This window comes from Trachypithecus francoisi, unplaced genomic scaffold, assembly GCF_009764315.1.
Source record: "Trachypithecus francoisi isolate TF-2019V2 unplaced genomic scaffold, Tfra_2.0 Lachesis_group7, whole genome shotgun sequence".
Classification (NCBI taxonomy): Eukaryota; Metazoa; Chordata; class Mammalia; order Primates; family Cercopithecidae; genus Trachypithecus; species Trachypithecus francoisi.
Genome location: NW_022681472.1, coordinates 61,726,585 through 61,745,536, shown reverse-complemented (window position 1 = coordinate 61,745,536; position 18,952 = coordinate 61,726,585). Strand labels below are relative to the sequence as shown.

General features: G+C 36.3%; 1 protein-coding gene across 5 annotated transcripts in view; it reads right to left on the bottom strand.

The window, feature by feature from the left end:
- Positions 1-18,952, bottom strand: part of ZFPM2 (zinc finger protein, FOG family member 2) — a 489,264-nt gene that overhangs the window by 169,194 nt on the left and 301,118 nt on the right. For 4 of the 5 annotated variants that reach the window (XM_033202439.1, XM_033202440.1, XM_033202441.1 and 1 more), the window contains one exon: positions 74-185. In XM_033202439.1, coding sequence (XP_033058330.1) covers positions 74-185 — 112 coding nt within the window. Of the gene's footprint in view, positions 1-73; positions 186-1,921; positions 1,946-18,952 lie in introns of those variants that run through there. The other variant, XM_033202443.1, reaches the window with a different exon arrangement.

Sequence of the window (18,952 nt, the reverse complement as noted above, 5' to 3'; positions counted from 1 at the left end):
CCCTTCAGGTGCTGTTTTGCAATGCTCAGGTTTTAATACTTCCAAAGAGAGAGGGAAACAATCTTGCATTTACCTTTGCTGTACACAATGCAGTTGTTTTTGTTGTCTTCTACTCCTTGCCAAGTCACATCCAGCAACCACTTGGGACCAGCAGTCAGCACCATTGGGACCTGAGCCTTTGTCTTCTGTAGAAAGAATGATAACAAACAGATGCCATTTGCTTCCGTTGATTAAAAACTTGAATAATAACTGTACTAATCATTTTATTTTTACAAACAACTAAATCTCCCAAACCATAATCCAAGTCCTTATTCCCCTGTCTCGTGATATCTTTTTAAGACGACAGAAGCTGTAAAGCTTTACTGCTTTCACTAATCTGAATGGTAGAAATATTATCAAGGTTTTTTTTTTTTTCCTAAATGATACTGAATCAGATCTCCAAGATTAGACAGATCTCTTGTGGCTCTGAATTATAAAGAGAATGCAGATGACTTTCATTGCAAAGAGCAGAGTGTTTAGAAGTGAACTTTAGACACATTGTACTTTACTATCAACAGGATCTCACTATTTCCTGAAACAGACAGGAAAGAATTTAAAGAATCAGGATCCATTTCAAAGCTCTGTCCTGAGCAACATTTATATTAGAGGAAGAACTTACTCTGAATGAATAATGACATCTACCCAACCCCCTAAGTGTGGCTATGTAGTCTCACTGTAACTGAAATAATAATAATGCTAATGATGCACCATACATTGTCTCCAGAAAGACTGTAAAAGAGGAATCGTGAATAAATTCAAATGCAGAGCAACTAAAGCATGACATCCCTTGCTCTGAGAACCACAGAAGCAGAGACAAGTGCTATAATTCTAACAAAGTATTTTCAGTGTACATGTTAAATAGAAGGCTCAAAATAGTCACAATTTTTGGCTGTTTGGCATCCAAATTATTTATCTGTAAAACTCCGTGGATAAATTTACATGGCTGGAAATAAACTGGGGAGGAAATAAGTATGTCTCAGCAAGACTGTGTTTCCCGATGAGTCACGGTGAACCGGCATTCACTTTTATCATTCTCCAGTCCATGTTCTGTATGTCAAACACCATGAAACCACAACACAGAGTACAATACAAGGGTCTCAAGGTAATTTTTGAACTGAATTTTCACCTAGATATGATCCTGCCAAAGAAATCTCAGTCCATTCTGGGATTTTTCCACATGATACATACTATCACAAATTTCCCAAATTGGCCTTAACAAGTATTCATTTGAGGAGTTCCACGTAATCTGGTGATTTCAAATCTTTCAGGAATCTGGAAAACCCATTTCACCTGCCTCATGACAACAATGATAGCACAAAAAACACTGATCCATTGTTAATTGCAAAGCCATACTGAAAACTATGCATAAAATGAATGCTGACCCATTTCTTAAAATATCAATAATATTATAAATGTAAAAACTACCATAAAATATAGTATTTAATGGAAAAATCAAACATGATGGATTTAAAAAGAAGTCTGAAAAAAACTACTTCAAATATTAAAACAAAGAGTATAAACTACAACTAAATCAAGTATAACAAATTCTAGTACATTGATCTTTAATATTTATATTTTGATTCATTGTGGAGTCTTAATTTTTCAACTATGTATCTTAATAGTTGGCAAAGATAACCACAAAGCAGTTCTCTAAAAGCCTTGTGAAAAAGATGTAATTTTATATTCTATGTATATTTTAACTGTATAGACAAAAATGTTATCAAGTTATCCCTATTGTTATCAGTCTGAGGAACCATTATTTTGTATTTCCATTTTCAAAACAGGATTAGAGGAGAAACAAACTTGTTCTATACGAAATGATAGTGATCCAAATCCAATTAAATATTAGGTCTTAATGATGCATATTTTGCTCTTCTTTTACTATCAGACTGACAGATAAATCCATAGATCAGGATCTGGTGGTCGGGCGTGGTGGCTCACTCCTATAATCCCAGCACTTTGGGAGGCTGAAGTGGATGAATCACTTGAGGCCAGGAGTTCGAAAGCAGACTGGCCGACATGGTGAAATCCGATCTCTACTAAAAATACACAAATTAGTCAGGTGTGATGGTGCATGTCTGTAATCCCAGCTACTTGGGATGCTGAGGCAGGAGAATTGCTTGAACCCAGGAGTGGAGGTTGCAGTGAGCCGAGATCATGCTACTGTACTCCAGCCTGGGCGACAGGGCTAGACTTTGTCTCAAACAAAACAAAACTAAACTAAACTAAATTAAACTAAACTAAACCCCAACGGATCTGCAGTTCTCCAGGCCCAGGCAGAACAAGTCGGAGGAGGGAGTCCACCACTTCAGGAAGCCTATGCAGGGGCACTCAGTGACTTATTTGTAACATCACTCTTTCCCGATTTTAAATAATAGATTTCAAACAGGTACCTGGCCTATTTTTCCCGGATTATCTTATTTCATGAAAAATAATTATTTTAAATTATTTAATCACCCCGTTTCATAGTTCTTAGAATCCTATGAATTTCAACACAGTAAATTAGCTTTTATAATAATTTCACAGATACTATAAAAAATAGATAGTGATCACTTACATTCTTTAGAGAATCTTTTAGTATAAAGTAAATCAACTGATTTTCCAAAACCATAATCTTCCATTCATTTCACAAATAAGCAAATTCAATCCTGTGCCTTGTGCTAGGAATGTAAGTAAGTCTTTTTTGGTGAAGGATACAGATACATTAAAAATGTTTAAAGTAGTGTGAAAAGTACCATGGTAGGAAGTGCTAAGACATGTGTCAATTGTTTTGGGGTCAATGAGGGAAAGAGAAAAACTCCCATCCTTTGGAGTCTGGGGCCACATCATAGAAGAGTCAACATTTGGGCAGGATTTTAAAGGATAAACAGGAAGAATGTGCAGTTGCTGGAAACAGTGTGGGCAAAGGCTGAACAGTCTATAAGAAAGTCAAGTGTGCAGGAAATGGGAGTTCTGGGACTCTGGTTAAAGTTCTTATGAAGTCTTTAGCACTCTTTTTGTTACGTAGAAAGCACTAGAAAAGTATTATCTATCATAATCATCATTAATATAATTGTTATTGATAAATGGAAAGAACATAATAGCATATGTATCTGGCAGGGCAGGTTATAAACAGATTTTAAAAGACCTTGATGTATTAGGCAAAACTTTGGTAAACTTTACTTTGTGCTTAATTCTGTAAGCAGAAGGAAGCCAATAAAGATTTTTTAGGGAGATGGAATAAGGGTACTACTGTTTAGGCTACTTGTGCCTAAACTACTTGTTTAGGCTACTTTGTTAGGCATTTCTCTTACTTACCTAGCCCTCATGTATGTTTTCAGATAAGAAAATTGCAACTGAAAAATTAAATAATATCCTTTAGGTCAAATTGCTGGTAGGTGGCAGAGGGCAGAGCCAATATTTATAGTTAGCTTTGTTTCCAAATATTACCACCCCTAGTGGTTTTTCTGGAACTGAAAGGTTTCCCAGGAAGCTGTACTTTCAATGCCTTGGGCAATTTAGGATGAGTTTTTCACCTCCCCCACCACCACCACTACTACTACTACTAAAACAATTATTAGTGGTTTACGTGTTGGCTATTGAGGTAAGCATTTCACTTGAATGGTCTTTTTTGATTTTTACAACTCCAGAAGTTAGGTACTAACATTTTCTCCATTTTCTACATAAGCAAATTAAGGATTAGAGGAGCTGATATTGTGAGTAAAATATAAAAATAATCAATTAATATATATCCTAATGGTAAGTTAGGCATTATATCTTTTAAAACTCTGGCAAACATTTATTTTGCCTGGGTACAAGTAGCATTGGATTTATTAAAAAATTGAGAAAATAATTTATTTTAGTCCAAATCAATAAGGCAAAAGAAAAAAATGGAGCAAAGACTTGCTGAAAGTTATACCCAAGCTGTAAAGTAAATAATAAGTAGATAAAAAATCTCAAGGGACCAGTTATTACAGTTTTGAGAAGGTAAGTCAATTTCTTTCTGAAGAAGTCAACTTTTGTAGAGATTGACTGACTTCAAAGAAGATTACCAAGTGTGAGAAGGAAGGAGTTAGCCAGGATTATGTGAAATCTACACTCCAGAAAAATCCATGAATAGAAAATAACAATAATATCCACATTGATCATTAGGTTCACTTCCCGTGTCTCCAACATAAGAATGCATAAAATTCTAGAACACTAAGAGCTAGAAGCTACTTTAAAGTTCACTGAGTTTAATTCTCAGATATCACAAACAAGGAAAGTCAGGCCAAAATTTTTATCTCATACTCTACAATGGGTACAACTGGCACAACATTTTGGGAAAAGAGAACACACATAAAAGGTGTGGTAGGCAGGAAAATGGCCTACCAAAGATGGCTATGCCCTAATCCCCTGGAACCTGGGAATATGCTACTTTACTTGGCAAAAGGAATTTCAGAGAGATGATTAAGTTTTTGCACCGTGAGATGGTGAGATTATCCTAGATTATCCAGATGGGCCCAGTCTAATCACATAAATCCTTACAAGTGGAAGTGAAAGGCAAGAGTAAATCCAAGAGATTCAACACGAAAAAAATGCTGTCTGCTTTTGCTACCTTTAAAAATGGGGGACTGAGAGCAGAAACTAAAGAACGTAGTGGTGTCTAAAAACTGGGAATGGCCTCCAGTTTACAGGAAGCAAGAAACAAGAACTTCAGCTCTACAACATCAAGGTACCAAATGTTGCCAACAATCTGAATGAATGAGCACGACATGGATTCTCTCCTGGAGCCTCCGGAAAGGAATGCATCAGGAAGACTGACACCTTGATTTTAGTCTGGTGAAGTCTGTACTCATATTTCTGATCTACAGAATATGAGATAATACATTTCTGTTGTTTGAAGCCCCCAAGTCTATGGTAGTGTGTTTCAGCAGCAATAGAAAGCTAACACAAAAGATATCCAGATTTATTGATTACAGTTAAAACAAAAATAACTAATTTTCTTATCAAGTGTGCTCAAAAGTGTGAAATAGCTTCCCCTTAGTTGAAATAACACCGAATATACCTTGTTATTCCACAGTCATTGATCATTTATTTATAAGTCATTATGAAGCAGGATATTTCCCCGACCCCTTCACGGGACTTGTGACAGGGGTGCCTCATTTACTCAGCCTGCTGCTCTCAACTCCTCCAGGGAGAGAGCACACGAGCAAACAAGTACAGAAACTGGAGTGAACATGCGCTGGAACCAGCCAGCCGCTTCAGTGCCAGTGGGACCGAACTCCATTCACTCGGACCTGCTGTGTTCCACCTCTTGCAGGAGGGAGTGCGCAGGTGAGTGGGTGTGGGAAGCAGCCAGACGCATTAGTGCTGGCAGGAGTGAACTCCGTGCAGGCTCCACAGCAGCATACAGGCAGGGGTGACTGTGACTCCCAAAGCCCCAGAGGGCTTGTTACAGTGCTATTTTAGCTCTGCTGTCCGTGGTCAGCTTAACTGTTAACAGCTCAGTGGGTCCCTTGCCTTTTCATGTTAGATGGCTACTCTCCACCAGCCAGGGCAAAGGGCCAGTGTGACAGTCTTTTGTACCCTCACTCGTGGCTCCCAAGCTCTTGTCTAGTGTCTGGGAAAAATGGGGTCGCATTAACAAAGTGAAAGATAGTAAATGTGGGAGATTTTATTGTCTCTGAAAGTGGCTCTCAGTGGCAAGGGGAGCTGAAAAGGGGACGGGGTGGGTAGGTAATTTTCCCCTGAAGTCTGACCATCTCTGGCCAGATTCTTCTCCAAAGTTGCACCATCAAACCATCTCTCTGAAGTCAAGCTGCTTCTCTCCAATGTCCAGCCACAGTCCTGTCTACCAGCTGAGGATTTTTATAGGCACAGGATGGGACAGTGTAGGTGGTTTAGGAAAAGACAACATTTGAGTGGGAAAACAGGGATAGAAGTTCTCACTTTGGGCCACAGTTTCAGGCTGTTTGGCTTGACGGTGGCATTTTTGCCAGGGACCCACCCTTTTCTGACTAGAATTTCTCTGCCACTTGCCCCCATCAATTAGTGATACTGTGTTCTTGCTTTAGAATACAAGCAAATACACAATGGTGACTGTAATAATTCCTGCTTATACCAGTTATGTCATATCCTGAAGCATCATTGACTTTACAGTTGAAGTATAACAAAAGGACATTATTGTTTTTGGAGTCACATTATCTAGGTTTGAATCCTAACACATGCCACTGGTAGCATCTATGACTAGAAAACCATTTAAGTGTTCTCAACTTCAGAATGGACATCAGCACAGTGGGGCTAAGTTTTATTTCAGAGGCTTTTGAGAAGCAACTAGCAAAGAGCCTAGTACTCTACAGATGCACATCAAACCTTTGCTGGATAGCTACATTAAAAAATGAAATAAAACACACAAAAAGGCATTTATTGAAACCCCACTATTTCTCAGGCTCTGGTCATATTTGTAATGATTAGCATAGATGTCTAGACAAAAACTCTTTATTATCTAATTGAAAGGTTGTGATAGTCATTATGGCTACTGATCAGTTAGTTCCAACTCGTCACTTTCCAGATCTCTTTTAAAGTTGGATCTGGCCACGTGACTTTGCTTGACCAATGAAATTGAAGAAGTGGCTTGTGTCACTCCTACACAGAACCCATGAGATCCAATGGCCAATTCACCATTATGCCTTGCTTTCGCTGAAACAATCACGGAAACAAAGAGGTGGACTGGCAACCGCAGTGGTCAGGGAGTATGAGAACGAAATGAACTTTTTCATGTACAAAGCTGTTGTAGTATTAGGATTGCTTACAACCTCAGCAAAACGTAGCTTATTTTCACTTATACAAAGTTTTTCTCCATTTTTTCCATTTTGAAATATTGAATTTTTATAGGTTCAAGTTTGTATTTTGTCTGTATCTAGACAGTCTCTTTCAGCAATAAATCAATTCAAGGTACATAACAATAGCCTTGAATTTCACTTAAACTGGAATGTCTTCTTTTTTTAAAAAAAGAAATCTTGTGCACTTTTAAGGCTCCACAATTGTACTTTTTAAAATTCTGCACTCCTGGACACGGTTTGAACCCCGAGTTTCATGTTTAGACAGCCCACAACTAGACAAACTTGACAAGGACAAAATGGGTCAAAAGTGTCATTTCTTAGGAATAATTAAAATCATCTAATGTGGATGAGAGAGGTCAGACTAGCATCCACTTCTCACTAACCTTTAGAGTTACTGGACCGACAAAGGAGGAAGCCTTCAATAAATGTTTATAGTCAAGCCAAAAGGTTAATGGAGATAAAAGTAGACAGCCCAAAGGTAAATAATAGAGGACTAACCCAAGAAACTGGTGACATAATGTTGTCCCAGGGATTCCAAATTTTGCTAGAAAAAAAAAAGAAACTGAGGATTTCCAAAAGGAGGGTTAGAAAGAAATGAAAGTCACAGGAAAATCTTCCCATGAGATGAGCTTATTTTTACATTACATGCCTTTAACAGAAGTAGAAGTGTTATTTGATTTAAAAAATTGGCCTCCATTGACTTTAGTTTAGGAAATACAACAAAAATACCATTAGAGAATCTCATGCCAATGCCATGAGATATAGTTTGATGCTGTTAAAAATGCCCTCGGTGTGTGGCTTCCTTAACTGGGTAACAGATCAAAAGCACTGAGGCCTGTTTGGCTAAATACTGCTCTTTTAACAATTCATAGCTGTTTATATTCTCTCAGCTATAAAGCATATTTGACAACAGGCCTAGAGGATTTTTAAAATTACTATAGACATTGCATTTATATTGTGAGAACCAGAAATACACACACACACACACACACACACACACACGCACACACATTCCCTTGCCCTTAGGAATTGTACACTACCACCACTGCCAACCTCCCCTAACTGAATTATTCCCTACATTTAAATGAAAAAAACGGTGCTGTACATGATTTGACCTTATACAACCACACAAAATTTTACACAGTAAAAGTTTCAGTTAATGTATCCAAGCAGTTCTCCACACTGGAACTCAATTCAAATTCAATCTGACAGTCAGGAAAATATTATATCACGCTCCTTTTAACTATGTGAAATCTCTAGAGACAGTGAATTGAATTTGAAAATTTCCCTCACCAACAGCTATGGGGGCATAACAATTACAAATCTTGGACTACTTAGACTGGGGAAAAATATGCCCAGGAATAATTCAAGACCTTATACAACTGAATTTTCAGTAATCCTGGGCATGGTCTACAGGCTCAACATTATTGATTTGACTGGAACTATACAACTTTTAGTATGCTAATTTCCACCCAACAAAATAGTGCTTTTTAGTAAATGCCATTTAATAAGTTAAACTTTTGAAAGTTAAACCAAGTGACAGTTTGCACTTGATGCTATTTAGGCAAAAGGCCTTTCTTTCTTTCTTCTTTTTTTTTTGAGAATAGAGTGTCATTTTAAACTACATAAACAAAATCATTCCATTCCATGTGATCCTGTAGGGTCAACTTTATTGATGTGATATAAAAACAGGTTCTCAGGCTGGGCATGTAATCCCAGAACTTTGGGAGACTGAGGCTGGTGAATCACCTGAGGTCAGGAGTTTGAGACCACACTGGCCAACATGGTGAAACCCCATCTCTACTAAAATTACAAAAACATTAGCCAGGTGTGGTGGCAGGCACCTATAATCCCAGCTATTTGGGAGGCTGAGGCAGGAGAATTGCTTGAACCTGGGAGGCAGAGGTTGTAGTGAGCCGAGATTGCACCATTGCACTCCAGCCTCGGTAACAAGAGTGAAAGTCCCACTAATAAAAAAAAAAAGATAGGTTCTCACAGATAACGCCTGAATATTCCCCATGACTAATTAATGTTAAGTACTCAAACACAGCGAGGCATATCACTTGCTTCAATTAAAATCTTGTGATTCTATTGAAAAATGGAGTAAAATGACCACTGAATTAAATTGGGATGTCCCTTAAGTGAGAGTTGCAAAGTGTGCATGTGTGTATACGTGTTTCTATATACAGAGATTTCAGCAAGTAACTTAGAAAACTTCCAAACGCATACATATTTTAAAAAGCTATCTTATTTGTGTTTATTGTTTGAGAAATAAGAAAACTGAGCTTCTCAAAACATTATCAAAGTTGCATTGCTTAAAAAAAATTATATGCTATACCTACTTTCGAAACTGAAGCTCAACATATTAAGAATACTCCTAAATTAGAAAATATGTGAAAAGGACAAATGGGAAAGACATTAGCAACATCCTATAACAAGAACCACTACACTATACAATTAGGCACAGAATAGATTTATGAATGGAGATTCCAGGAACATTTCATTAGATTAGAGTTTTCTTGGAGCACAGTTCTACAAAATATCCTGTAAGAACAGCATGAGAGTGAAATTCCAGAGAACTTCTGCTAACAAATGTCTTCGAGTAGAATGTGGTATGTGGGATCTCAAATGTGATAAGAGACTTTTCAAAAACAAAATGAGTGTGAAATAAAATGATAGAATTCTTGGCTATTATGTCCATACTCCTTATGTCAGACAGTTTTATCTCTATGAACCAAAAATTTAAATAATCATTATCTCTGAGGTATATTTGCTTTTAGTTCTCAAATTGTTGGAACATATTATCTTAACATGAGTCACTGCTTGAATATAGGAATTTCAGCATAAGAAGTAATGATCCTGTTAGAAGAGAAAATACAAATAGTTCTACAGATATGGGCTATTAAAAACAATCTGTTTGCTTCCAAATATCATTTCATATTTTTAAAAATAATATAAAATTATTTTTCAAGATTACTCACTCTAAATATATAGATATTTCATTTTCAAATGGAAAGAATCTCTAGATGAATATAAACATCTAAGCTATTCAGATATTTATTATACTTTCATTTTCCAGAAAGAATAGACTCATTTCTCTTTCCCTTTTGCCAACTTCACTCCCACAGCCTCATCTGTTCCCCACATACATTTGGCTCCAAAGAGGAACTACTCCCTCCAAACTGGCAATCATTAACTTCAACCTTTTATTTTATACAGCTCTGAAAGTCACAGGGTGTTTAAGGAGTGTTGTTTTGCTCCTGGCAGAATTCCTGGGCTTGCACCTAGTGCAATGTGCAAAAAGTGTGTCAGTGCTGAAACTCTGAGAAGAGAAAAGTAAATTGCTCTTGAGTGCCCCTTCTTACGTAAAGCTGTCACATAAACCTGTGGCAGGGTTCAGGGATCCAGAGAGCTGTGGTACCAGCTGTGTGATCTGGGGCCACTTAACCTCTGAAGGTCTCAGCTTCCTTTTCTGTTAAGATGATCTCATATGTACTACAGCTTGATAACGATATTATTATAAGACTTTTTATTGTAGAATTTCCATCAAATCTTGCTCAAATTCTGAGTGTGGATAAGAAAATATATAGGAAAGCTCAACACATTGAGCTTATACTTACTTAAGGAAGCTTTACTATTGTATTGGCCAATCGCTAAATAAAGCCATTTTAACTTACTACATTTTGATATTTTAACCCTTTTAGAGAAAGTGATTGGTGAAAATAAAAACGCTAGCCTGAAGAATAAAAAGAGTATCTAATAGAAGTGCATACAAACTCAATGTGAATGCCTTGTTTAAACCACTGTAAAAAAAAAAAAAAAATACAGTGGTCAATTCTGTTCATCAGTCTCCATCTGTATTTGAGAATTACCCCAAAAGTATTCTGTGGAAGAGAGAAAACACTACCCTGCACAAAGTCATCTTCAGATACTAAGATGTGTCCACCTTTCACGAATGAATCCACTGAAATATGTAATGAATCTCTCAGTCACCATTCAGGCTGACTCCTTTTTATTACTGTTTCAGTCAATCTTCTGCCAAAAAAGAGGGCAATTCTGAATCCCAGTATTAATATAGTAAATTTTAAAACCAAATATACAATTTTTCTTTTAATTATATGGTGTTTTCATGATGTGTATTCTTATATCCATCTATAGACATAAAGTATTAACTTGCTTATATTTTGAACTTAAAATATACCTGATATTACAATATTTGAAGTTGATGGAAGGAGTCTATGGAAAAACTAGAAGAATGGAAATAAGAAGGGGATCCCCCTCCAAAGGGAAAAAGCATGTGAAATTATTAAACTATATCATAGGTGCTGTGATGACTATAGTATCTTTTGGGAAGGCAGATTTTCTGAGACAAATTATTAAAAGTCAAGTTACTGAAAGTCAGATGCAAAAAAATAAAATCTTGGCAAACTAGTTGGCAAAAGTGTGGAAGTGTTAGAGTAGCTGAACAAAGCTTGTCTAATCTGTGAGACATTTTAGTAACAGAAATATTATAAATGTTTAAATTAAGTATCTAAAGTAAAACTTCTTCCATCAACTTCAAATATTGTAATATTAGGTATATTTTGAGTTCAAAATATAAGCAAGTGAATAGATGTTTATAGATGGGTATAAGAATGCACATTATGAAAAGAACATGTAGTTAAAAGAAACATTGTATATTTGGTTTTAAAATTTACTATATTAATATCAGGATTCAGAATCATAAAGTGGTTTTCAGTTTTGTTTTGTTTTTTGTTTTTTCACCAAATCAACAGATGCAGCGGGATTATACTAATTCTGCACTTTTACAGAGTAAAAGCCAAGTGTCCAAGTCACTTGCCTTCATTCTGGAGCCAGGCTGCCTCCTTGCTTTCCATGGAATTAACAATGAGAAAAGGACTCCAACCAAACAGATCCACTCAACATGCTCCCAACCTGAAGGACCTTTGTTCAGCATCTCTGTCACTCTGGGGCAACTAATGGAGCATGCTAAGAAGTCAGAATCAAATGAGATAAATCTTTATCAACAGTGCCCCTGGAAAATGTCTTAAATCTTGTTGTTGCTAGTTTTCTACGGGATGCTCTTTATGAAAGGCGAGGTCTCTGTGTTCATTGTAAACCTGAAATTTTATATTAAAATATTTAATTTCTTAATTGGGTAGATTTTGGAGAATATTCTCAGTCATAAGAGAAAATTACATTTCAGTCACTGCTTTCTCAATTCTCTATCCTATCATATTCTTTACAAAAAGAAATATGAATAAAAGCATCAATGTGTGTATTGGAAAGTATATGTAAATAATGCTAACATGACAACCTGAACAATTAAAAATTGTTGACTGGAAATAGCAGTGAGTTAAAATACACAATTAGTTGCATGTGTATTACACTGAAGTTTGGGCCAAGTTGTTTTATTACTCTGAACGATTTTTTTTTTTGCTAGATAAATAATATAACCTTATATATAAACTCATTCCAATTAGTAATAACTAATCAGCATTACTTTTGTATTTCTCTATATTGTTTCTATTTTGAAAGTGTTATTTAGGTTATTCTGCTTTTAAAATAATCATTTTACAGGGATGCCCTCTCGCACCACTCCTATTCAACTCAGTGTTGGAAGTTCTCGCCAGGCCAATCAGGCAGGAGAAAGAAATAGAGTATTCCATAAGGAAAAGAGGAAGTCAAATGGTCCCTGTTTGCAGATGACATGATTGCATATTTAGAAAACCCCATTGTCTTAGCCCAAAATCTCCTTAAGCTGATAAGCAACTTCAGCAGAGTCTCAGGATACAAAATCAATGTGCAAAAATCACAAGCATTCTTACACACCAATAACAGACAGAGAGCCAAATCATGAGTGAACTCCCATTCATGATTGCTTCAAAGAGAATAAAATACCTAGGAAACCAACTTACAAGGGATGGGAAGGGCCTCATCAAGGAGAACTACAAACCACTGCTCAATGAAGTAAGAGAGGACACAAACAAATGGAACAACATTCCATGCTCAAGGATAGGAAGAATCAATATTGTGAAAATGGCCATACTGCCCAAGGTAATTTATAGATTCAATGCCATCTCCATCAAGCTACCAATTACTTTCTTCACAGAATTGCAAAAAAAAAAATTACTTTAAAGTTCATATGGAATCAAAAAAAGAGCCCGCATTGCCAAGACAATCCTAAGCTAAAAGAACAAAGCTGGTGGCATCACGCTACCTGACTTCAAACTATACTACAAGGCTACAGTAACCAAAACGCATGGTACTGGTACCAAAACAGATATATAGATCAATGGAACAGAACATAGCCCTCAGAAATAACACCACACATCTACATCCACCTGATCTTTGACAAATCTGACAAAAATAGGAAATGGGGAAAGGATTCCCTATTTAATAAATGGTGCTGGGAAAACTGGCTAGCCATATGTAGAAAGCTGAAACTGGATCCCTTCCTTACGCCTTATACAAAAATCAGTTCAAGATGGATAAAAGACTTAAATGTAAGACCTAAAACCATAAAAACCCTAAAAGAAAACCTAGGCAATACCATTCAGGACATAGACATGGGCAAGGACTTCATGAACAAAAGCAATGGCAACAAAAGCCAAAGTAGACAAATGGGATCTAATTAAACTGAAGAGCTTCTGCACAGCAAAAGAACCTACCATCAGAGTGAACAGGCAATCTACAAAATAAGAGAAAATTTTTGCAATCTACCCATCTGACAAAGGGTTAATATCCAGAATCTACAAACAACTTTAACATATTTACAAGTAAAAAACAAACAACCCCATCAAAAAGTGGGCAAAGGATATGAACAGACACTTCTCAAAAGAAGACATTTGTGCAGCCAACAAAAATATGAAAAAAAGCTCATCATCACTGGCCATCAGAGACATGCAAATCAAAACCACGATGAGATACCATCTCACACCAGTTAGAATGGCGATCATTAAAAAGTCAGAAAACAACAGATGCTGGAGAGGATGTGGAGAAATAGGAATGCTTTTACACTGTTGGTGGGACTGTAAACTAGTTCAACCATTGTGGAAGACAATGTGGCAATTCCTCAAGGATCTAGAACTAGAAATAACATTTGACCCAGCCATCCCATTACTGGGTGTATACTCAAAGGATTATAAATCATGCTGCTATAAAGACACATACACACGTATGTTTACTGTGGCACTATTCACAATAGCAACGACATGGAACCAACCCAAATGTCCATCAATGATAGACTGGATTAAGAAAATGTGGCACGTATACACCATGGAATACTGTGCAGCCATAAAAAAGGATGAGTTCACGTCCTTTGCAGGGACATGGATGTAGCTAGAAATCATCATTCTGAGCAAACTATTGCAAGGGCAGAAAACCAAATACTGCATGTTCTCACTCATAGGTGAGAACTGAACAATGAGAACACTTGGACACAGGGCAGGGAACATCACACACTGGGCCTATCGTGAGATGGGGGGAGGAGGGAGGGATAGCATTAGAAGATATACCTAATGTAAATGATGAGTTAATGAGTGTAGCACACCAACATGACACATGTACACCTATGTAACAAACCTGCACGTTGTGCACATGTACCCTAGAACTTGAAGTATAATTTAAAAACATAATAATCATTTTATAATTTTAAAGAAATTAAGGATATTCATTATTTATTAAATAATATTTATAGGTTATCTACCATGTAGAATACTCAAGAATACAGAGATGAAATATGGGTTACATTTCTTCAAGATGTTCACAGTATATTAATAATAAAAATATCTAAATGGTATGCACATAGATTGTCAATATTAGTAATCAAGCTCATTATAAGTTTACGATTGGTACATGTAGAAAGTGCAACACATATTTGATGGTCCATGACCAAACAACAACATAGTAATAGATCAGAAGTGGTTAACAGAAAGGATTTTCATGACAAATTGAACTACACTTTAATTTTACAGTTAGTAACACTGAGGCCCTCTCCAATTTAAAATAAAAGTCTCTAAAATATGGCTTATAATTTTTATAACTATGTTTAAAACCTAATCATAATGGTCTTTTACATGCATGTTTTGGTTTAATCCATGCACCTCTGCACCTATTAAACATCATTTTAATATATATTCATTTAATTTCTGACTGCTAAATGAAGTATATCTTAAAAATACATTGAAAATATATTTTGAGAAATATAACCAAGATGAATATGCATAGATATCAGTTTAAGCATATATTCATTATCTCAGTGTTCCTTATTAATCAATAGTAAAAAGATGATTTAAACATTTGTATTTTGGGGGCCAGGCTGGTTGAGTTTACACTGCATCACCATCACTTACTAGCTGTATAGCCTTGGACAAGGTACTTAACTACTCTCCATCTCAGTTGCATGTCTCCAAAATAAAATGCAATAAACGCATTTATGTCATAGGGTCATTTTGGTGATTAAATGAGTTAATGTGCTTAAGCAGTACTGGGTATGTTATTCTATGTAAGTGAATGCTTTTGTTTCTAGTATTTCTAAAGAAATGTGTTTCCATAAAGGTATAGAACTCTCAGTAAAACAAGAACTTTGGCTGGCTAGAAAACACATTGCTCTCATAGATGATCTATAACATTTTATTAAGCCATCATGATGTACTAAAATTCTAGGTGCCACATTACTTTTTTAAATCAATTTTTACAACAATTCTATGAAAGAGATCATTATGCCCATTTTGGAAAGATGAAAACTGAGAGTCTAAAAAGTTAAACAACTTGTCCAAATTCACACTGCCAGAAACTGCCTTAGCCCTGAGCTGTCTTCTATTTTTCTCTTAGCAAATCTATAAGAAACTGAATTCTTTCTATGGTGTTAAAGCAATGAGAATCTCCTTAGGAACTGTGTTAAATATCAATTTTTCATGTCCGTGAAAACTAGCTTAAATGATCTTCCATGAGTCAGTGGTTAGCAGTTTCTGTTTTCCATTATGCATGATTCCTAGCTGCACTTTGTATAGGCTAATTACATGGTGCCTCATTAATAATCTTCAGGGTTTTTCGAGCTGTGAAATTTATAGCTTTTGTGGTGAATTATTTCTCACATTTGCACAGTTTGGGGTCTTGTAAGTCTAGTTGAGATACTAAATATCAATATCAGACATCAAGTAGGAATAAGGGGAAAAGACCGAACATAGTCTAGCTAGTGATTTTAAAATATTGAAAAGCAGCGAATACTTATTAATATTTTATTTTTGTGACTGCAGGCATTTTTATACCTGTAGAGATGATTATAACATAGAATGGATTTTTAAAAGCCTATAAAAATGTTTCCAATCACAAGTAGAATTCAAGATGACTTTCGGTTAAAATTCACTCAATTCATCACTGATTGCACAAGAACAAATGAAGAATGGTATTCTCTTGGTGCCTAACATCATGGTCAACAGACATAGTACAGACTCACCATAATACAGCCTCACCACATTATACTCTGTGGTGAGGCATCAGCATGCAATCTGAGCAGGCGGTCAGGCCGATCTTCATTCCTGCAGGTCTACCCCACTCCTCAGAACCTCTGGATGCAACCACTTAGGGAACCTAATCTGCACTCAAATCTTGGCTCACTGGTGGAGGATTCTACACTTAAAAAATATATTTCAAGCTGGGTTTAATTAGTATGTTCCTCAGATTAGATTACTGTTGCTCACAGGTAGACGGGATCAAAAGCTGACAGAGCAGTTTCACCTGCCAGCAGAAGTTCAAGTTAAAAGCGGGAAGACAGAAAGAAGCCTCAGTAAAGAGCATAGGGTGGAAATAGTGCAGAGGTGAAGAAAAGGTAGTTATTCTGATTCAGTGGGTCTGCAACCAAATACTTCAAATATAATTTAAGTATTGTTTATGGCATACTCACAAAACGCTTCCAGAATGTGGTGAACATGACGATGAAAGGACGCAGAAAACACAAATAACACAGTGGCTAAGTTCTAGAGCCATGTTGCTTCAGTTTAGATCCAACATTTGCTACCCATTTACGGTGTGGATCTTTTCTTTTCTTTTTTTTTTTTTTTTTTTTTTTGAGACAGAGTCTTGCTGCTCTGTCCCCAAGGCTAGAGTGCAGTGGCGTGATCTTGGCTCACGACCACCTCTGCCTCCCAGGTTCAAGCGATTCTCATGCCTCATGAGTAGCTGGGATTACAGACTTGCACCACCACACTCAGCTAATTTTTCTATTTTTAGTAGAGACGGGATTTCACCATGTTGGCCAGGCTGGTCTCGAACTCCTGGCCTTAGGTGATCCACCTGCCTCGGCCTCCCAAAGTGTTGGGATTACAAGTGTGAGTAACCACTCCCAACCTATGGTGTGGATCTTAATCAGGTAGGTCAAATTCTCTGTACATTGGTTACCTTATTATTATTATTGTTATACCATATGAACCTGTTGCAAATATTAAATGATGCTTACAAATCACTTAGATTTATACCCAAAACATAGTAAGTGCACATTTATAATTATTATGCGTACTGATTTGGGTAAATGAGACAAAATTTAAGAAATAATTAAATTTCTGTGAAAAGACCTATGCCTATTTATTATATCCAACTTCAACAGAATGATCAATGTGTCATAAATATAAATGTGTAAAAAAACTATGACTTTGACCAATCTTTTTACCTGGTATCTAGTAAATAGATTGCTCCTGGGGAGAAAACTTTACCACTGCTAGCACAATGAAAGGATTTTAATGGCAACTACATAGAAACTGAATAAAATCTTCCCTTGCATGATGAAAAGCTCTATCTATTGGTTACAACACACTACTATGTTTAAGTTACTCCAGATTTTTTACCTATTGTTTTCACTAGTACTTACCAAATCTAACAACTTGCTTGTAGGGCATTTGGGAATTCGTTTGAAAAGGCTCTGGTCTTTGAGTTTCTAATTATGCTACTTCCCTTCCTTGGACTCTAAATTGGGAATGCCTTATCTAGTATAAACATTTCAGAATATGTAAATTCTTCTTACACCATATGCTATAAAAAGCCTTAAATTTAAATACCATAATCTTAAGTACTTATTTAATTTTTTGTATGTTGTCTCATTTGTCAACTAAAATCAAACCAAGCCAAAAACAAAGCAAAATCCCCCATGACTAAGAAGACCTTGCGGTTTTCCTTAAGTAGTTCCTATTTCATGCTAGTTATACGTATTTTCTAAAATGATCTGGAAATTCACTAAACTTAGGTTTGGTTCTAACTTTGTCAGTAAGTGGTTAGATTACCTTTGTCAAAAATGTATGAATTCCCTGAGCCAGTTTCCTCATTTTTAGAGGAAAAGACCAGGATTCCACAATGTCTAGGGTACCTTCTGGCTCTAAGTTTTCATGTATTCTAAATAGATGAAACTCATGAAACAGACTTCTCCAGTGTTTCTCAGTCTTTTTAAATCTCTGCTTGCTTTCTTGATGTTAAAAATAAATTCATGGGCTTTAATATTTAGCAATTTGAATAAGCACAGTGACTATAAATATAAACGGCAAAAAGGTGCCCCACTCCCTAGAAGCAAAGAGTCCCTTCAGTAAATACACATACACCTATGCACATCCTTCGACCGGGCTTCTCCCTCATTAGATTTCAGAATCAAAACACTGTCGCTGTTCACATCAAAATGAATTTTCCCTAATTCAACTTTGCAGAAAAGTAAAACTACAAACTCAGAGTTTGCTCTGTCCTTGACATTCTTAGAGCAAAATGCTTTTACTGACTACCCTGTCTTCCATATCTTCTAAGACTGTGCACCCCAGATAAGGCAATAAGCTTGAGTGTATATTTCTATTATTGTGCTATTACTGACTAACCCAAGTTCTAGTTTCTAATAACCAAGACTGTAAGAGGGTTCTTCCTTTTTCATGTTATTAAATGAGACTTGTTACTGCCCTTCACAGTGCCATGGACAGTACCCGTGCCACCATAAGCACTCAGTGAACACTTGGCAAATGTTGATGAGGGCATACTATGCAAGATACACGGACCAATTTCCTTTTTGGGCCAAATCACACTATTCTACAACACATGGAAGAAACTTTGATAGTTTTGCACTAGACTAGTTTAAGCAA